Source organism: Nothobranchius furzeri, chromosome 17 (assembly GCF_043380555.1).
Source record: "Nothobranchius furzeri strain GRZ-AD chromosome 17, NfurGRZ-RIMD1, whole genome shotgun sequence".
NCBI classification, from domain to species: Eukaryota; Metazoa; Chordata; class Actinopteri; order Cyprinodontiformes; family Nothobranchiidae; genus Nothobranchius; species Nothobranchius furzeri.
The window spans coordinates 55,398,721-55,420,559 of NC_091757.1; the positions used below are offsets into that span (position 1 = coordinate 55,398,721).

The 21,839-nt window shown below is 41.2% G+C and overlaps 1 protein-coding gene across 4 annotated transcripts in view; it reads left to right on the forward strand.

Moving 5' to 3' along the window:
- Positions 1-17,561, forward strand: part of nsd3 (nuclear receptor binding SET domain protein 3) — a 28,775-nt gene extending 11,214 nt beyond the window's left edge. For 2 of the 4 annotated variants that reach the window (XM_015973096.3, XM_015973097.3), the window contains exons 14-25: positions 1,661-1,840; positions 2,314-2,460; positions 10,063-10,219; positions 11,759-11,961; positions 12,038-12,150; positions 12,228-12,374; positions 13,575-13,697; positions 14,100-14,216; positions 14,348-14,489; positions 14,577-14,683; positions 14,763-14,967; positions 17,160-17,561. In XM_015973096.3, the coding sequence (XP_015828582.3) occupies positions 1,661-1,840; positions 2,314-2,460; positions 10,063-10,219; positions 11,759-11,961; positions 12,038-12,150; positions 12,228-12,374; positions 13,575-13,697; positions 14,100-14,216; positions 14,348-14,489; positions 14,577-14,683; positions 14,763-14,967; positions 17,160-17,419 (1,901 nt within the window). In that variant the 3' untranslated portion in view covers positions 17,420-17,561. The remainder of the gene's footprint in view (positions 1-1,660; positions 1,841-2,313; positions 2,461-10,062; positions 10,220-11,758; positions 11,962-12,037; positions 12,151-12,227; positions 12,375-13,574; positions 13,698-14,099; positions 14,217-14,347; positions 14,490-14,576; positions 14,684-14,762; positions 14,968-17,159) is intronic. The other 2 variants (XM_015973098.3, XM_015973099.3) reach the window with 2 other exon arrangements.
- Positions 17,562-21,839: the final 4,278 nt, after the last annotated feature.

A 21,839-nucleotide genomic window follows, 5' to 3' on the forward strand; every position in this document is an offset into this window, starting at 1 on the left:
TTGAAATGACGCTATGCATTACGGGGCTCCCAGGGGCAGATAAGAGTTGGTCTCTCTCCGAGAATAATTATGAATTTAACAATGATTACTGCCTGATGACATTTTCCCACATCTGCAAAGCTCACTGGAAGGACACAAACCGAGGACAATATTTTCCTGATATAGGGTTTATTACTCAAGTAAGGGTAAAAAAAGTATCTGAGTAGAAGGTTACTTGAGTACTGAGTATCATCTGGTCTAATATTTTTTAAATGATGACATCAAACAGACAAAAACTAAGAAGTTATGGGCAAATATTGGTGTTTTAGACTAAAGGGGAAAAATGTAAACAAATAAACAACATAATTACAAAATAACACATTTTAGGCAAAATTTAGACACAAACTGAGGACAATATTTTCCTGATATACAGGGTTTATGTAGTTGTCTGAAAATGTAACACGTTTAAAAAAAATACCGCGATAATACCGAAAACCGTGATAATTTTGGTCACAATAACCGTGAGGTTACATTTGCACACCGTGACGACCCTAGTTCTTTGTCAGTTTGGATGTTCTCTTCACACGTTTGGGTTTGGTTTAGAGATGGACTGATATGGATTTTGCTGATGCCGATATGTGGTGCGACTCCTTTTTTTTTTTTTTTTTGGGCTGACTTTCATGGCCGATTTTAATCAAATAAAAAAACTGACCAAGTATCAAATAAAACAGGTGGATATGAAGAAAGGTCAGTTGCAGATACTGTGAGCCTTTATTAAAAAGATGATTTTCAGGATATTCGTCTGAATAAAATTCTGCAGCAGCTCCAGGCTGTCCACGGATATGCCTGACTTTAAGGCCCTGTCCACACGTAGCCGGGGATCTGCCAAAACGTAGACATTTTTCTACGTTTTGGCCTGTCATCCACACGAAAACGGAGTTTTTTCACACGAAAACGGATCTTTTTAAAAACTCCGGCCAAAGTGAAGATCTGCGTTTTCTCCGTTTTGGGTGTCTGCGTGTGGACGGACAAAACCGGAGTTTTAAGGTCCGCAACGTCACTTTCCGCGACAAAAAATGCTGACATCACGTGTGCGACCTGTGTTTACACTAGCCGACATCATGGATGCCTTCAGAGCTGCGCTCGCTTTATCAATTGTCCAAGCGCTTTTTGCTTGTTTGTTTTTGCAAGAGGAATTACTGCTCCTTGCGGAAGACCACAGACGAAGGACGAGGTTAAGAACGGGGGAAGTACTGCCGCCTACAGGTCTGGCATGTCCTTAACAACGTATTTATCCGGGTACGTGTGGACAGAGTTTGTTTTTTTTAAACGCGGTGGTGTGGATGCAAGTTTTTGGAGGGGCGGATATTCGTTTTCAAAAAACCCCGGCTACGTGTGGACTAGGCCTAAATCTGCTTTTCTAAAGCGACATATCAGGAGATGTCAATATGTTAAAAACAAAAAGGTTAAATATCACCCAGATACATTGGATTTTCTTTTAGTTCAACCAGAAAGCATCTCCTAAAGCTTTTCAGCGTGTTAATTAGATGATTTCATGCCTGAAAGATGAAACTGTCAAATATCTCGTCGATGTTTACCTGCAGAGATTCCTTCCTGTCTAAAGAACATCCTGCTTATTTAGTGATGTCACTGCTAACGTACACCTGTTGCGCTCCCACAGGCCGTCTCATCCGTTGCATCCGCTGTCCGTTGGCGTATCACCCTGGCGACGGCTGTTTGGCGGCCGGCAGCGTCATCCTCACCCATCACATCATGATCTGCAGCAATCACGGCAGCGCCAAGAAGAACGGCCTTCTCAGCTCCCCCGTCAACGTGGGATGGTGCTTTCTGTGCGCCAGAGGTGAGCTTTCACACCTGTACACACTCGCACACACCACCCCCACCCTCACCACAACCATAGCTGTGATTCAGAAGACACCCCTCCCCAACTTCATTGCTTCAGCTGGCTTCTTCTAGCTTGACTTTTCTGATCTTTTTAGAGATTTGAAAGTCGCCGGGTGAAACCTACAAGTTTAGATGTTCAATGTTTATATTGGTTATTTTATGTCTGATATATTTCTCATGCACAGCAGCGCTGTCAGATTTAATGTCCTTTCCATCACGGTAATCACTCAGACAGAAACTCAGGCTGTCACACTGCACTCCACTTGAAAATAAAAACCAAACATCTGTCCTGAATGCCGATGAGGATCAACTCTGTGTGCGTGTCAGAGGCTGTGCACATGTGTTTCTCCCTTTCTTTTGTAAAATTTTTGGGTGAACTTGGAGTTTGACTGCGGCTCACCCCCGTCTCTTCCTGTGTGTCTTGTGTAGGGCTGTTAGTGCAAGACCTTACTGACACCATATTAAGTTCATATGCCTATAAGTCCCACTACCTTCTGACTGAGTCAAATCGTGCTGAGTTGAAATTACCTATGATTCCCTCTCCTTCGTCAGCTACCAAAAAGAATGTTGGGAAAGGTAACTGAACAGTTTTTCTCTTTCTCCTTTGTCACACTGGTTTGTGTTTGTGTCGTGCCTGCTCCCATTCTGATTTCGTTTGCCTTCTTTTTTTTTATTTTATTTTTTGCACACTTTTTTTTTTTTCAAAGCCTTGGGGTTAATCAACTGATTTTAAGCATGTGGTTTATTTTTAATGCATAGAGATGCAAAGTAACTTCAGCAAAGTGCAAGATGACAATGGGCCTCATGCAAGAATATATTGGGAGGTAGGGATGTGTACTGGTGAAATTCTGGCGATACAATACGTATTACGATACAGGGGAGACGATACGATGTATCACGATATATTGCGATACATTCAGTCACACGATATTGGCGATTTTTTTAGACTAAATTTATTATAGGAAAATTCAATAAACAGTCCAAACTGATACTTAACATGTTAAACCATAACAGAGGGATTTACAATTCAATGGTAAAAACAAAACCCATTGCACATTGCTGCCAACTAGTGGTCGGCGTTTGAATTGCACCACAAGAAAATAAAATACACAAATGTTTCCATGTAAATTCTTCCAAAAATTACACGACTTTTAAATATCGATACATTTTTGCAAGACAAAATATCACGATATATTGTGATATCGATCATTTCGATACACAGCTTTTGAATATCGATATAATATCGCTGGGGAAAATATCACGATATATTGTCATATTCAACATTTCCTTACATCCCTACTGGGAGGTATTTTCTGGTGGAAAATCTAAGAAGTCGGACTCACTTCTCCTAATGATGTGCCCTGTTTGCTTTAAATATAATTGCCGCTCAAAGAAAAGGGTTCAAAAAGATTCATTTAGTCACAAGTAAGAAATGTTTTTGTCTTCGGAGGACCAGAAATGATCAGAAAATCTAAACGCAACATGGTGCTATCTGATCAGCAGTACACTGAGGCAGAAATAAATAATTCAGATTTAGTTTTGTTCTTTTAAAATTTTCAGCATTTTTCTTTCTTCCCCTGATGAAGTCATGTGACCTGTGTGTAAAACTCCAGTTAAACAACAGCATGTGGTCGAACTGATAACCTCGCATCCATTACCTCGGCACTGAATGTGGCGTTGAAATAGACCAGGGTTCAAATGTTGATCACACCATAAAGTTAGGTTCAAGCTAAATTTGATAAATACTTTTTATTTGAGAACCTGTTAAAGATGAACGTCGTGCTGCCAGTTTCATGCATCTTAGAAGAAATTTTCAGAGTTCCTCTGCAGATTTTTCCTCTTATTAAATAACTCAGACTTTTAGTAAAAGTAATCTGGATTTTTTTCATCGCCTAGTGGTGGAAACACTGTATTGCATCTGTGAGCCCCTCCCCCTGTGATGCAGTTGTAAGCAATGCCTCTCATTCGTGAACACACTAGGGTTGTCACGGTGTGAAAATGTAACCTCACGGTTATTGTGACCAAAATTATCACGTTTTTCGGTATTATCGCGGTATTTTTTTAAACATGTTACATTTTCAAAATAAACCCTGTATACCAGGAAAATATTGTCCTCAGTTTGTGTCTAAATTTAGCCTAAAATGTGTTATTTTGTAATTATGTTGTTTATTTGTTTACATTTTTCCCCTTTAGTCTTTAAAATACCAATATTTGCACATAACTTCTTATTTTTTGTCTGTTTGATGTCATCATTTTAAAAATATTAGACCAGATGATACTCAGTACTCAAGTAGCCTTCTAATCAGATACTTTTTTACCCTTACTTGAGTAATAAACTCTATATCAGGAAAATATTGTCCACGGTTTGTGTCCTTCCAGTGAGCTTTGCAGATGTGGGAAAATGTCATCAGGCAGTAATCGTTGTTAAATTCATAATTATTCTCGGAGAGAGACCAACTCTTATCTGTCCCTGGGAGCCCCGTAATGCATAGCGTCATTTCAACATGGCGGTGTCCGCGACACGGTTTATATGCAGGTAGCGGCGCTGCGGCTGCTTTATATAGCAACTCGTTGCATTCTCCCTCAACCCAAATCCTCGGATCACGCATTTTAGCTAAAACGCTAACGTTAGCTTGCCTTGCGTTGACTGTAGAGTTGTGGGTGATGGTCACGCAGATGTGTCATGAGATTTGAAGCGTTGCTGCCTTTCACAGACACTTTTTCTGCACGTGCTGCCAACAGGATAGCCGTCTTCTATCAACTGTCCCTCGACGTTCTTCAAATATCCAAAAGATGCCCGTACTTCCCACTTTGTCTTCTTTGAGGGATAATAAATGTCCTGAGAGCTGCCGTCTCCTTTGGCCATTATTTCAGCTTTAGCTTCAAGAAAGTTTTGGTTGTAAACAACAAAGTGCGCATGTGCCGCCGGCAACCTCAGCAGATGATACGGTGGCTGGTAAGGGTCACCGCGCCTACACCGCAGCCACGGTAATCCACCGAGATAATATATTTTTTTAAAAACAAGACGGTTATTATTATTGTCAACTTTTTTACCGGGGTATACCGCTACACCGGTTACCGTGACAACCCTAGAACACACACCTCTAGCCAACCACCAGAGCTAAACACACACACACACACACACACACACACTTGTATTTGTAACCATGTTAGGACTTTGTATTGACTTCTATTCATTTTAGTGAGTCCACTATGCCTAACCCTAACCAGTGTATTCCTAAAGTTATCTGCAATAAAAACTCAATTCACATCTTATCTGTAAACCGCACCCCTAGGGGGTACTCCGTATTAGGACCGGGTTTTGGTCCTAAAAAGGACCATCAGTCGTAAGAAGATTAGTAAATATCCCAAATTCGGTCTTCACAAGGGTACAAATACAAGCCCACACACACACACAACTCTGCATCTGTCTAGGGACATCCTAAAATGCTCGTGCGTACTCTGTGATTGACATCTGTACGTAAGCGGATGTCTAATGCTATTGGCTAATGTTAAAATGGCCTGTATTTCATATAGTGCCTTCTAGAGTCTTGAAACCCCCCAAGGCGCTTTACAACACAATCAGTCATTCACCCTTTCACACACACATTCGCACGCTGGTGGGAAAGAGCTACATGGTAGCCACAGCTGACGGAGGCGAGGCTGCCGAGCATTGGCGTCACCGGTCCCTCCGACCACCACCAGCAGGCAAGGAGGGTTAAGTGCCTTGCCCAAGGACGCAACAACAGCGACAAACTGAGCGGGCTTGAACCTGCAACTTTCCAATTACGGGGCGAGCATTTAACTCCTGTGTCACCGTCGCCCCAGAATGAATGGTAGTCAGATTAAATTGCATGGGCTCTACAGTACAGGGAATCCTCAGAGGTGCGGAACGGTTTACTCGGGTGCTTTGCGGCGCATCGATCTACACCGGGGGAGCATCTCCTTCATCCTCCTCGCTGGACTCACGATTAAAAAATCCCTTGAGACTTCAAAGATCATGGTTTGTTTGAGCCATCCAAACCAAGATATCACTGTTTGATGTCATTTATAATGTTGTGCCTCTCTACTGCCAAGATTACAGCCATGAAATCGTTGCACTCTCGAAAGATGCTGGGAGTAAATACGCCGTTAGGTCACATGTATTGACGTAATCTAGATAGATAAGATATCGCATCTCTGCAATTGTCTTTTATTTTGAAAATCATCAGACATTTTACACTGACACTGTGTTTGATTCCTGTCTAGCCCAACATTAACTGTGGAAATATTTAGGGATGTCCCGATACAACTTTTTCTCTTCCGATACGATACTGATATTGCAGTCTTCAGTATTGATCGGTATTGATCTGATACGAAATCAGCACAAATTATACATACTTGTACCTATTTTGTAGTGTGGAATAGGGTTCGGCATCGAGCATCGATTGGAACCGGTTCCAACTGTTAGTTTTTCCCGGAATCGTTCAAAGTTTTTTTTTTTCCGATTCCTAGAATGCCGACGGAAGAGGAATCCGCGGCCGATCTCCGTGGAAAAATAAACGTGATCTGCAAATTGCGATCAAGGCTTTTCAGAGCTGATCACACCAGCTGTCTGTGTGCAGCACCGAGTCCCCCCTCCCCCCACCCAGATATAAACAAACGCGTCTGCCGAACTTTTACTCCATGATGTAAACGTTAACTCCTGCAGCGTAGAGGAAACGTGTTAAATACGTCAACACGGTGGATTTAATAGAAGCTTTAAAGAACAAACTGTGGACGGTGTGAGGTGAGTTTGTCTCACTGCAGAAATAAAAACACACACGGAGCGTCAGCAGTCAGACGCAGCCGCTCACCAACACTCGTGTGTGTGTGTGTGTGTGTGTGTGTGTGTGTGTGTGTGTGTGTGTGTGTGTGTGTGTGTGTGTGTGTGTGTGTGTGTGTGTCAGAAGGCTGAAGTCATCCTGCTAGAGCAGCTTCTCTGTGGCGGACCACACCAGCTTCTGCCACATTAAATAATTATAATATTAATAATAAATAACATTTTAATTTCCTTTCTGAACTATTTCTGTTGAGTTTTAATGTTTAAATCTGTTAGATTGTTACTGACAGCAGCTACGTTTAAGTTTCACTTCCTGTTCTGCCTGAATGCTGCTGCAGCATGGAGGTGTAGTTCTCAGTCATCCTGGACATGATCATCCTGAGAGCTTTAGCTGAAAACAGCTGGACGTTTCTGGATATGTTGGAGACATTTAGCCTCTCATCCCAGAGGGTGCTTCCAGACTTTGGTTGGGGTCAGAAACAAACACTCTAGTTGTGCTGCAAGTCTTTTTCTTTTTTCCTCCAAAACACGTTTGTGTCTAAATGAAGGTGATGTTGTTGTTCATAGAGTTAAAATTCATGTTGAAGTTGAGATTATTTCATCAAGTAGGACCTGTGGTCAGCTGGCTCATTTAAAACATGGAATGTCTTGAAAGAATCTGAATCGGGAATCGATGGGAACTGGAATCGAAACGAGGAATTGGAATCGTTCAAAATCTGACGATACCCAACCCTAGGGAATGTATGAAAGGTTTGATCAAGTGATATTACTCAATCGGAGAACAAGAGTCAATAATAAAATAAAAATGTGAACCTTAACGGACTGCTCATATCGGAGATTTTTGATGCCGTCTGATATAATCTGATGCACTGTTTTTGGGCCGATATTTGACCCTAACCCCTACTTCCAACATCGAAACGGGACATTCCTAGAAATATTCTCATCCCAGAAGTGGCTTGTGGCAAAAATAGAACCCAGTTCTATCCTTAGCTTCTGGGACTCGCCTGAAATTTTCTGCGCCACATCTTGTTTGGATCAACCCAAAGTCTATCACTATCACGTTACGAATTTCTGTAAAATAATACGGAATTCCTGAAAAGGGGAAAACTCCGGATTGCTGCTTATTGGGATTAAAGCCCGGATGAGGTCTGTTTTGTTTTTATGTCACTGAAGATGGGTTTTTTTCTCACCCCTGCTGTGTTTTTAGTCTGATTATAAAACCTTTACAAATGTTACAAAGACAATTCTATGCTGTAGTTATTTTTTAAAACACAGAGCAGTTTTGTTTACCTGTTTTCCCGCATGGGAAAACAGGTAAACAAAACTGCTCTGTGTTTTAAAAAATAACTACAGCATGGAATTAGAGATGCGACACAGCAAGAACACACGTAAGATTTTACAAAGACAAGTTTATTGATATGGAGTTACTAAAACAAGTTTCGAATATGGATTTTATTATTACAGGATATCCGCGGGCGGGTCTTTAAAAAGTCTTAAATTAGCTTTTCCAAATTTAAGGCCCTAAAAATCCTTAAAAATTACAAAGAATCCTTAAATAGAGTTTCCAAAGGACTTAAATGACCAAAGACCCAATAAACAAGATTCTTTTATTTCTATAAAAATTTGGTGAATTTCTAGTTAGTGTTCAGCATTTTTTGTGTACGATGTTGCCGTAAGCGGAACCGTACACATTCAGCTGGTTGTGAAAGGGGGCTATTTTTAGATGAGCACATTAGCTGGTTAAGCTAGCGGGAGCTTGCGCCATGGGGAAGTGCAAGTTTAATGGTAACTGGATGGCTAATCCCACATTTGCAACGTGGTTAGCACCGGTTCCAGGCAGTAGCTGGAAATCATAGCTTAAATTTAATTTTTAAAAATTGCTTAAATTTGGTCAAAGTGGCCTTAAAAAGTTCTTAAAAGTCTTAAATTTGGCTCCCTTAAACCGGTAGATACCCTGTTATTATTAATTATGAAATATTAGGAGGTGATTTTTAATCTTGTTCAATTTCTGTTACTTGGAAATGGTTTTAAACTGTCATAGTACTGTGTGTGTGTGTGTGTGTGTGTGTGTGTGTGTGTGTGTGTGTGTGTGTGTGTGTGTGTGTGTGTGTGTGTGTGTGTGTGTGTGTGTGTGTGTGTGTGTGTGTGTGTGTGTGTGTGTGTGTGTGTGTGTGTGTGTGTGTGTGTGTGTGTGTGTGTGTGTGTGTGTGTGTGTGTGTTTTATTATAAGGAGTTTATTATAAGGAAAACGAGTGTAGCCCTGTGGAGTCTTGTTTCACTCGTAGTCCGGTGAATACACGTCTCCGCTTGTATTTGCTTGTTCTGTTCTTGCATGACGCCCATTCTGAGATTCTGTCAATCAAAACCAAACCAAAAGTTTCTCTCCTGGGGAAATCTTCTAACTTCCAGTCGCTCTGTGTGACGCCCTGCTGCAGGATGTTCTGGTTAATCCCGGATCTGGTTTTTTGGATCGTTGCTGGAGGTGCGCTGCTTCTCTGCTTCGGCATTCTGGGCTGTCTTGGATTGGAAAAGCTTTGTTCAGCCGCACTTTTTTATTGTTGAATTAATTTTTTTTTTAGTCAAAAATATCAGATAACGTGACACCTTTTGCTTCCACCATTTTCTTGAGCTTTGACCTGCCTTGGATGGAATATAAATCCCGTTCGGGAATCGATTTTTGTTCCTTTTAAGCAGTGAAAGAGCTCTAAATGTGGATGATTGTTTTACAGTTCATTAAAGTATCCAGAAACAGGAATATTGTAAGCCTGTGATTCCATGCAAGCCGGTCTGTGCAGGATGGGATGTGCGATGGAACAAGTTTGCTTCTCTGGCAGGACTGCATGCCTGCTTATTGCCAATAATGTGTTGTTTGAGCATAACCCTGGTTAATTCCTACCTTGCTGGCTGACATTATTCTGGCGCTGCCGCATGTTTTTCCCTTGGATTGGTTTTGGTACAGTGCTCTGAATCTGATTGCCAGACATGCTGTTGCCATCATGAGATGCACATGAAGGAGTTTCCAAACATTTTCACACAGTGTGGCTGTCACAGGAGCCTTCACTCGAGCAACAAGCTTTAGTTCATCATACAGAAATGGGACAAAATGTTGCCATTAGCTTTAAATTTCAACATTTTACTCTAGATGTTAAAAAAATATGACTTTATTTCATTTTTCTTTTGTTTTGTTTTCTTCCAATTTCTTACACTTGTCTGCAAATGAGATTCAGAGTTTGTCCAAGTGTAAATGTGCATCACCTAATCGTACACTCCTCCTCCTCTCTTTGCATACCCACTCCCTATATGCATGCACGCACGCAAACACACACATACACACTCAAACATACACGCACACAAACACATGTGTGTATCCAATGTAGGTGGCAAGTTGCTGTGCTGCGACTCATGCCCAGCTTCCTTCCACCCGGAGTGTCTGGAGATGGAGATGCCTGAGGGTGCCTGGTCCTGCAGTGATTGCAGGGCGGGGAAGAAACCTCACTACAAACAAATAGTCTGGGTCAAACTGGGCAACTACAGGTAGGCAGAGAGCTCTGATCTGAGACGGCTGAGGGTTCTGGTGTACTGGTATTAGTTATTAATTAATAGTGAATTATTACATAATGGTTATTAATAAATATTTAATTATATGAATATTATGTTAATTGTTTATCATTTGATGTGTTATCACAATGTAATTGATGTAATTTTTTAACATTTTTGAAGTATCATGTAATTATTTATTTATTTATTATTACAGTTTAATTGCTTTAGGATTTTTTTATTATTGAATTATCATTTTTTAAATCATTTTTATTCAATTTTTTGTAACAATTTTATTTCATATTTATTTCAATTATTATTTAAAGCGCAAGTCACCCCAAATCAACATTTTTTTGCTGATAAACTATATAAATGAGTGTCTGATCGTGCTGTAGACAAATGCAGTCAATAATTCTGCACTTTAGTGCATCTTAGGTTAAATTTAAATATTCTGCCTAAAACTGTCAGCGTTGCACCCTCTTCAGGTAAAAACTCTGCACTGCATTTGAATTTAAATCTGCCATCGCCATTGGCTAAGAGGTACACTGTGATGTTAGCTGGTACATTATGATGTCACAATGTCGTGAGTGTGTGTATTTGTTAGCGGCTCCGCCCTCTCGTTCTGCTAGGCAACAGCATTTGTTGCGTTTTTCAAACAGGAAGTGGGAGTTGAGTAAGAATCTGTTTAATCATTTGATTTATTATTACAATAGAATTTATTACTTCCATTTTTTAAATTATCATGTAATTATTAGTTCATTTGTTTGATTTGGTTAATTTATTATTAGAAAATTTTTATTGGCTAATCATTATTTAATTCATTATTAGATTTTATTACAATTTTATTTATTATCTATTTCAATGACTATTTGTTTAATTATTTTTAAATGTGTGTATTTGTTTAATTAAACTTATTATGTAATTATTGGATTCTAAATGTCATCAATATAAAAAAAATTTGTTTCTTTTTTGCTGTAAAATTCTTTGTAGTAATTAAAGTTTATTTATGAAGCACCTCACAGAAAAAATGACATCAGAATTAAAATGCAACAAACAAAAAGATAAAAAAAACATTAAAACAAATGAAGATCATAAAAATAAACGGTGACATTTTGTTAAATGAACAGAAATGTTGTAATCATCATTTAGGGTTAGATGAGCTAATTTAATTCACACTTTTCACAAAAACGGGATGTGATGTTTCAGGTGGAGATGATGAGGAAGCTCTGAGCAGAGCACAGCTGTCGTGTCATTTTCACACGTGCACCACAGCCCTGAAATGTCTTCAGACTTTCAGCAGAGCTGCACGCATGAACATCAGTATTCCAATCAGACCTTTTGCAACTTCTCCAGAGCGCGTTCACTGAATGAAAACCGCAAAATTGCCCCGATATCTACTGTTTTTGGTATAATACTGGATGTAATAGTTTTCTACTAAAGTGTTGTGTTATTAATCATGACGATATTAAAGATGAAGCATTACAACAAAAGCGTTCGACCTCTTTTCTCATCACACCTGGTCTGGTTTTGGGACAGGTGGTGGCCGGCAGAGATCTGCAACCCTCGCTTGGTGCCGTCAAACATTCAGAGCCTTCGCCATGACGTCGGTGATTTCCCCGTCTTCTTCTTTGGCTCCCACGACTACTACTGGATCAACCAGGGCCGGGTCTTCCCCTACGTGGAGAATGACAAGAACTTTGTCACGGGGCAAATTAACATCAACAAAACCTTCAAGAAGGGTAACTCCTGCCCCCAAAGTGTCTTTGTAGTTCAAAGTGGAAAAGAAGTTTATTAAATGTTTCGTTGATGTTTCAGCTCTGGAAGAAGCAGCCCGGCGGTTCCAGGAGCTAAAGGCACAGAGGGAGAGCAGGGAGGCTTTAGAGCAGGAACGCAACTCTCGTAAACCTCCACCTTACAAACTCATCAAGGTTTAAGCCCTTTTGATATCAAAAGTCAAAAATGTTTAATCAGAACGTCACTGAGTTGGTTATGTTTTCTTTACCAGGCCAACAAGCCGGTGGGTAAAGTGCAGATGCACGTGGCTGACTTGTCAGAAATCCAGCGATGCAACTGCAAACCCACAGACGAGCATCCTTGCAGCCACGACTCTCAATGTCTCAACCGCATGCTGCAGTACGAGTGTCACCCGCAGGTCTGTGTGCTTTTTATTTAAAGGGGCATTATGGAAGTCTGACAGCAAAAACATGTATAGAAATAATAAATGTCTTCTTCATACATTCTCCTGCAATGCCCTGGTCCTGTAGAATGAGCCCTGGCATTTTTACTGTGATTGCCTGTTTTTCTGTAAAATCACAGAAAAAGAGAGATGCTCGGGTCGAGCAGGCTGCTTCATGCGCGTTCACGCTCAGGCATCGCCCGTAGCATTTGCTATCCGTAGCTTTAGCAGCAGAGAGAGAGGCAGTGCCACTTTGTCTCTGTTCCTAACGCCTAGTGACAAAGCTAGCTACATTTCTGAGGACCCTTAGCTACTTTCTGTAGAACTTTCTTCTAGATATTTCCTGCTAATTAGCAACAAAATAGCCATTTTCACTCCGAACCGTTCTTTGGTTTGATGTTGTTTCAGCTGTCATCAAGGATATAAAAGTTACAGATACAAAGAATGTCAGTGGCGCTTTAGCTCACCTAGGAATACGCCTGACTCCCGTGCGGAAGACCTGGGTTGCATTCTGAATGGGAACATAGTTTATTTAGAGTTTCTTTTTTACAGTAATGGTATATTTTTACAGTAAGATGCCCAAATTCTTATTTGAGACTCGCCGAACGGCATTGAATTCACAGATAAAAAAGATGTGGGTTCAACTTTCATTTTGGAACAATTTTTCAAGCAAGGGAAGGGAATGATCTGAGCATGCAGGAGGACTGACCCATCATAAACCTTTGTCGGCTGTGCTGAAGAGAAAGCTACAGAACCACATTATTTAATTAATTAGCTGCGCGTTCTCCTGTCCTCTGTCCTCCATGCCACACACACACACACACACACACACACACACACACACACACACACACACACACACACACACACACACACACACACACACACACACACACACACACACACACACACACACACACACACACACACACACACACAGCACACGCACACACACGGAACTGTCTCAGCTGTTATTTTCGTTGAGTGTGCACGTACAGCGTGCACACCTCATTCACAAGCTTACTTTTGAAGCTGCAGTTACGCGTTAGGCCTGAGTGGCGATCGCGAGCATAAAAACTTCAAACTTCCTTACAGTCCCTTTAATTTGTTCTTTAATCATAAAGCCAGAAGACGCGATAAGTTACTCTGCTTAACTTGTAACGTTTGTGCCGTTAGGTTTGTCCTGCAGGAGACCGATGCGAGAATCAGTGTTTCTCTAAGCGGCTTTACGCAGAAACCGAGGTTGTGAAGACAGACGGGTGTGGCTGGGGACTCAGGACCAACCAAGATCTCCACAAGGTGAAAGATTCATCTTCCAGGATCTTTTATTTGTTTGGTTACCTAACCAAGTTCCTTCTCTTAGCCCTACGACTCTGCCTTTTCTAACGTATTTAAACGGGTTGTTTTTTTTTTGGCCATTTGAACGAGTGGATGTGATGTGAATATTTGAGTTGACGAAAGTTGGTAAATATTATGAATCAGGTGAGAAATCCTAATCAAATCTAGCGTTTTACCTCTCCGAATGTTTTCTTTACACGTACACACCGTCACTTTGCAGAAGACACACAACTTTTCTGTTCCTAATCCTCCTCTGCCAGACGGATCAGATGTGCTGGTTCAATCCCGCGTTTGGCATTTCAGATAAGAGTGTCTGTGTTCCGTCTGAAGCAGGTAAAGCTTGACGTTTCTTGTTTTCTTCAGGGCGACTTTGTGACGGAGTATGTGGGAGAGGTGATCGACGCAGAGGAGTGTCAGCAGCGCATCAAACACGCCCACGAAAAGCACGTCACCAACTTCTACATGCTCACGCTCACCAAGGTAGCGGCTGATGCTCACGTTGGCGATCTGGGCTGGCGTTTGTTAGCTTAGACAGAGTTTCTCGTCTTTGGTAATAAAGGCCGAAGCGAGGAGAGCTCCTGTAACTTTAGAGTCCTAATGTTCCCTGACAGGATCGGGTGATAGATGCTGGCCCAAAAGGAAACTCGGCTCGTTTCATGAACCACAGCTGCAGCCCAAACTGCGAAACCCAGAAGTGGACGGTGAACGGGGACGTTCGCATCGGACTCTTTGCCCTCTGTGATATCGAGGCTGGTGGGTTCCGATCGGAGCACGCCGTTTGACCTGCTTTAATAGCATTCCCTTCCATAAATGTGGGTCTGGTTCTCGGTGTTCCTGCAGGCGCTGAGCTGACGTTCAACTACAACCTCCACTGTGTGGGAAACAGGAGAATGTCCTGTCATTGTGGATCTGACAACTGCTCCGGATTCCTTGGAGTGCAGCCGACGGTGAGGACATCTCGGCTCCAGCGTGTTCTAGTTATGGAGGCTTTGATTGACGCCGTTGTTTTTTAAATGTTTCTTTCAGACGGCTGTGGTGACAGAGAAGGAGGAGAAGGCCAAGAACGCCAAGCTGAAGCCTAAGAAGCGGAAGCTGCGACCGGAGAGCAAACACACGCACGAGTACTTCTGTTTTTGCTGCGGAGGAGGAGGAGAGCTGGTGATGTGTGACAGGAAGGAGTGTCCAAAAGCGTATCACCTGCTGTGTCTCAACCTCACCAAGCCTCCGTACGGTAAGCAGAAAAAGAAGTTGTATGAGTTATTAGCCTAAACTTGAAACAAAATAAGATTTTGAGCTTTATAGATGCTTTTTAAAAAAAATAAAAAAATACTGATTAGACCAGGAAGAGTTTGATTTACCACCCGCGGTACATGAAGCGCTAACCAGACGCCTAAGTGCTGCATAAGCTGTTAGGCGTGTTTTACCCACGAGATCAGTCCGTTCCTACCGGGATGCGAAACGGCAGAGGATGTGTTGCACCCTGCTGGTCCTGCAAGGTCACACATTTGGAGGATTACAAGATCACAAGTAGGGTTGTCACGGTAACCGGTGTAGCGGTAAACCCCGGTAAAAAAGTTGACAATAATAATAACCGTCTTGTTTTTTTTTAAAACTATATTATCTCGGTGGATTACCGTGGCTGCGGTGTAGGCGCGGTGACCCTTACCAGCCACCGTATCATCTGCTGAAGTTGCCGGCGGCACATGCGCACTTTGTTGTTTACAACCAAAACTTTCTTGAAGCTAAAGCTGAAATAATGGCCAAAGGAGGAGACGGCAGCGCTCAGGACGTTCATTATCCCTCAAAGAAGACAAAGTGGGAAGTACGGCATCTTTTGGATATCTGAAGAATGCCGAGGGACAGCTGATAGAAGACGGCTATCCTGTTTGCAGCACGTGCAGAAAAAGTGTCTGTGAAAGGCAGCAACGCTTCAAATCTCATGACACATCTGCGTGACCATCACCCACAACTCTACAGTCAACGCAAGGCAAGCTAACGTTAGCGTTTTAGCTAAAATGCGTGATCCGAGGATTTGGGTTGAGGGAGAATGCAACGAGTCGCTATATAAAGCAGCCGCAGCGCCGCTACCTGCATATAAACCGTGTCGCGGACACCGCCATGTTGAAATGACGCTATGCATTACGGGGCTCCCAGGGGCAGATAAGAGTTGGTCTCTCTCCGAGAATAATTATGAATTTAACAACGATTACTGCCTGATGACATTTTCCCACATCTGCAAAGCTCACTGGAAGGACACAAACCGAGGACAATATTTTCCTGATATAGGGTTTATTACTCAAGTAAGGGTAAAAAAGTATCTGATTAGAAGGCTACTTGAGTACTGAGTATCATCTGATCTAATATTTTTAAAATGATGACATCAAACAGAAAAAAATAAGAAGTTATGGGCAAATATTGGTATTTTAAAGACTAAAGGGGAATAATGTAAACAAATAAACAACATAATTACAAAATAACACATTTTAGGCTAAATTTAGACACAAACTGAGGACAATATTTCCTGACATACAGGGTTTATGTAGTTGTCTGAAAATGTAACACGTTTAAAAAAAATACCGCGTTAATACCGAAAACCGTGATAATTTTGATCACAATAACTGTGAGGTTACATTTGCACACCGTGACGACCCTAATCACAAGTGATTTCTCTGATTCACACAATAACAAACGAGAAAGAAAGCTGCGTCTTTCCAAAGAGGTCTGTGATTTATGTTGTGTTTTGTTTACCCCAGCTACGGACGTGTCACAGTTGGTGACATAATGTTTTACAAGTAAAGCAACTGGTAATCTGCACGCAACTTTTATTTTGAAATTTGATAAATATTTTACACTGCTTTCCTTTTTGACTTCCTGTCTGGCCAGAGCTTGATGTCTTCTAGAAGTGCGGTTAGGAAAAATATAGACTCCAAGTGTAAATTTACTGGAGCGACACGGCACCGCACTTCTGAAGCGCGCCGCTTGGCGGCCGATGGCAGCACGCTCCTCCGCCGCGATGGCAGCTAATTGCTTTCTGCTACGGTTTGCGGATGTTACACAACGCTTGTGCATCTGGTTACATCCTGGTAACGGGTTATTTGTCAGCCAGATGGCAGGGGTGCAGCTTCACTTAAATGACGGTCATCTCGTGAAAAATCCTTTGTTTTTTAGTAAAGCAAACAATATCGCAGGGTTAGAAAAAAACCGCAGCGCAACTTTTTTGTATTTGGTGCAGCTCTGCTGTAATCTGACCGATTTAACCTCTGCTGATGTGGCAAGTAGACCTTACAGCTGCTGGTTGAGTCCAGTTGGATTCATCAGGTGTGCTGTAGTTGGTTTGTTGTTGAAGCTGTGTTTACCACAAATATGTGTTTGTGTTGTTTGGGAGTCGACGTGTGACCCTTTGACCTCCGTTCCTGTCTGCAGGACGCTGGGAATGCCCGTGGCACGACTGCAGCATATGCGGCGCCCCGGCTTCTTCGCTCTGTGACTTCTGCCCCCGTTCGTTCTGCCAGGACCACGAGATGGGGGCGCTCACCGCCTCCTCTCTGGGCGACCGCCCCTGCTGCTCGAGCCACAACCCGCTCAGTCCGCTCGGCTCCAGCTCGGCACAGCCGCGCCGCTACTCTCTGAGCTCTGTCGGGGTCAAACCGGAGCCAGAGGCGGGACAGATGACCAAAGACTGAAGCCGCAACTCCTACAATACCTCATTCCTGGTGAAGTGCTCTCACGGCTGCAGCGGTGCACTTCAGAAGGGGATTCAGTGTTTTTTGGACTTTTTTTTTTTTAACCCGTGCGACGGCCAATATTCAGAACCAACTGATGAACACCTCGATGCTGTTAGCGGCGAGAGCAGAGCGACTGGAGGACCGACCAGGATTAACTGCGCTGTTTTCTCTCCTCTTGCCATAAAAAGTCCACTTCTTTCACTCTCAGCAGCTCGCCCATCACAAGGCCCAACATGCCGCCTCACTCAGTTCATTTTTATTTGTTGTCTCTGTTTTCAGAGCTGTGGATTTCACGAGCGTCGTCATGTCGTCGGTTTCAGCACTTAGAGGATCTCAGTCGGTGAGGCGAGGCGAGGAGGCCTCTGTCCTCCTCCCTCTCCGTTTACCTGCTGAAGGCCGCGGCCGGCGTCTCACTCCAGCTTTGCTTCTCGGCTTCTTCACATCTTCGCATCTGTTCCTCTTTTTCTAGAAAAAAGAACCGAGAAAACGATGTTTAGTGCAATTTTCCTTTTGTTTTCCAGGATCACGCTACATTCCAACCTTCCTCAAACATGGTTTTTAATATACTTATGGGTATAGATGAATATAATTATATACGGTATCTACGTTTGTTAATGTTTACAGACAGATTCTCTCACTTCATCCCGGTGAGTGGTGTATTACGTTTGTTCGTTTAGGTGTTGAACATTACGCAGACGACCTTGTGAAAATAGTCCTACTAAGGTGAAATATAATGGTATCTAGTGTAATGGTATGACATTACAGAAGTACTTGTGATTTCATATTGCCAGTCTCACTCGCCATCGTGTACATAACCCGGCTCTTGTAAAATACTGAAAAATCAGGAGGGGCGGAGCCTCGTCTCTGCGCTCGTTTTTGGGATGTTTTTTTTTTTTTTTCTAAAACGTTTTTCTTTAAGACCGATCCTTGACTTTTTTTTGTAGTTTTTTTTTTTCCTTTTATTCTCTTACTTTGTCCTCTGAGTAGTTGTAGACTGAAGGCCCAGCTTGTGATCACCGGTGCTGTGTTTTTGTTAACAAGCCTTAAGTTTGAGTTGTTTTCGGCCGCAGGACGCGCCGCCCCAGACGCGGTGCAACCCGGTCATTTCATTTCACACGTGTACTGTGACGGCTCTGACGCCGAGGAGTTGGGTTTTTGTTCTTTTTGTTTGCCAAACTTCTACGAAAAGCACTTTCACACGGCTCGTTGCGGCACCGTTTCGCTTGGGCAGACGTACGCAAAAACACAGAAAGTGTTTCAAAAATGGATACCTCTTCTCGTTTGAATTCAAAATGTGCTGTAACTTTTTTTTTTTTGCCTCCTAGTCGGAAACGTGAATGCTGGGTCTTTGTAGAAATGTGGCCTAATTGCTTGATTTTTATTTTATTTGTATTTTTTTCACAAGTAGAAAAAACAAACTGCCACCCCGGCTTCTTACAAAAAGATGGAAGTGTGTGTCAGATGGTGGCACTTCTTTTGTTTCCGGGCCTTTATATAAAGAATAAACGATGTACCAACGTCCGGTCCGGTATCGTGTACAAACAGAAACTCCTGTACAGTGTTTTTAATCGCTCATCTGTCAAATCAAAACTTTTTGTATTTATTGCACCACATTTTATACCAGTTTCGTTACTTCGGACACCGTTGCAGTAATTCGTCTCCCCTTGTCACCAAGCTGTAAGTGAAAATAATAATCCGAACGAAGACGACACGGGGAGTTTTACGCATCATGCTTGTAGCTAGTCATTTTCTTGCATTTGGTGTAATGATTCCACATTTGGTAACAGCAGCTGCTCGTCGGCCCGTATCGTGACCCGCTGATCGGCGTTGAAAGCAGTGGGAAGCAGTTCGGTAACGGGATGTTACGTTTTTGTTCGGTGCGGATTTGTTCTCTCACCGGTCTGCGTTTGACTCATCTCTGGTTCGATGACCATGACGGAGGAAAATTTGACTTCTGAGTTGTTGTTTTTGTTTTTCTTAAAGATTTTGAGGATTTAAATGGTAAAATATAAGTTATAAGCTTCCATTTTTGTTGCCAATCGTGTCTCATAATTAGCTCATTCAATTTTTATGTTATTTTTTTTACTTATTTTTGACCTGATTTACATGAACAAAGCAAAAAGAAAAAACATCATACAATCTTGAAATGATTATTAAGCTGAATTTAACACCTCTTTAGAAAAATAAACTGAAAATAGGGATTATTCATAAAGATTGAGTGCAGGATTGCTGCTCAGCTCCAGTAGTTTAAGATGCTTAATCTGGTTAACCGAGTGTAAAACAAGGGAAGTAGCGGACTAAACATAAAGTTGGATTTAAAACTGCAAACAAGTACTTGATCTTAAACTTTGGTCGAATTTGAGCAAATTTAAAATGAGTCTTTTAGTGTCTGACTGAAAAAAGTGACATTTTGGAAAGATTCAAGATTTTCATGACAATTTCAAAATTAAAGAGTTAATTCAAATGAATAAATGCTCAGATTTAATCTGCATTGTTTTAATTTGAGGCATTTTTCTGCACTGCGTCCTGTTTTTTGTTTTTTATTTAGTGCATCAAGGCACTTTCTCAAAACTGTTGTTTAAACCTTGCTCTTTGTTTTTGTTTTTTATAACGGGCCTTAATTGCATGTTGTTATTGATCCAAATGCATCGAGTTAATTAAGGAAATGTCTTCTGAAACAGTTGAAGCCCTTGTTTTTTTATTTTACGGTAAAAGTTTAGCAGAACTGCATGCTTCCAATGTCCGTTGATGAATCAGTGCCAATGTTTTCTCTCATTTTTATCACCACATTGCACAGAATTTCTGTAAAGCCGAGCAGCCTTTATTTTTCTTTGCACCTGCAGATTGCATGATCATGTTCCTTTCTTTGTGCCAGTTTGTCTTCTGCCCTGCTGAGCTGTTACAGCAGCAGTATTACTACTTTGTTGTCCTTGTGTTCACCAGACTGATGTGATAGTGAATGTTTTCTTTACTGTTACCCACATTTTTTTTAAAGACAGCATGTCTTTTTTATTTTTTACTTTTATAATAAGTGACCCGTAAATATGCCTGAGGAGGATTTTCTTTTTTCACTTAATTTTAGGATGGACCACCCTTGCTTGTCAGAGGGCATGTTTCAGTTCACTGTGACGTCTTTTGTTTTTGTGCAATGTTGCCGACTCGTCCTTAAGGTCTTACCAGACATGCTGTCAAATAGTGTTGGAATAAAGGAATAAATTCACCTGCATAAATAAGCACTCTTCATCTCTTTTTACTTGTAGAAAACTTGCTTACAGTAACTAACTGGGGTCATATCTATCTCTTGGTGTTGCTTCAATAAAAATGTGGATGAGCACACATTGCCATGTTAATTACTGTTCAACCTGTGTTACGACATACGACATACTGTTGAGGAACTTGTAAATACTTTGCATTGAATTTGCATAGACTCATGTTACTGTGGCGTCCTCTTTTTGCCTGTAAATTTCTGCTTCTAAATGTGTGTGACTGTTGAGACGAAACGTTTTTGTACATGACTTGTCTTTTTATTTGAGAATATTGATTGTGTCCTTTTTCATTCTAAAGTTCAGTTTGAGGAGTTCAGATATGCTTGAAGTTTGACTTTAATAAAGCTGTACTCTGTCTCAGTGAAACTCTCACTGTGTGTTTACTGAACAAGACGACCGATCAACAAACCTATTTAAATGGTTTATTTACCCCTTCATTCATGTTGTTGTAATGTCAAATCACATTAGGATTTTTTAATACTTCCAGTATTCAGTTTTTTATTTATTATCTCCGTTAAAGTCACCCCTGCTGTAATGTAGGAAGCTGTCATGTACCAGAATGACCACCAGGTGGCAGCACAAAGTTATTTCTACCTTATTAGCTATATTTTGTATTATCTGTGTTGTGTTAAAACTAGGGCCGGGACTTTTAACCTGTTAATTATGATTAATTAATTAGAAAATAATGATGCGTTAAAAAAATTAATGCATTTAATCGCAGCTTGCATTTCGAGTATGTCATTGCACGATTGCCTCGTAGACCGAATAGCATTTTTTTTATTAAAAGTTTTAGTTTACAGTAATAACCATGTCTAATGTTTGATTCTCTGTCTCATAATTTTAATTAAAAGTTTTGCTTTGAGAGCACATTTTCCTGAACGATTAAAATGCGATTAATTTAGATTAATCAATTACAAAGCTTCTAATTAATTAGATTAAATTTTTTAATCAAGTCCTAGCCCTAGTTAAAATCAAATCACGAGTTTAGTCTTAACCAGATTTCATATACAGTGTTTATTTTTCCTAAATTAATGAATGAAATAAGTTGTTTCAATGTGGGAAGCAGCATATGTAATAATGACCATTATAAATGGAACTAGGGTTGGGACAAT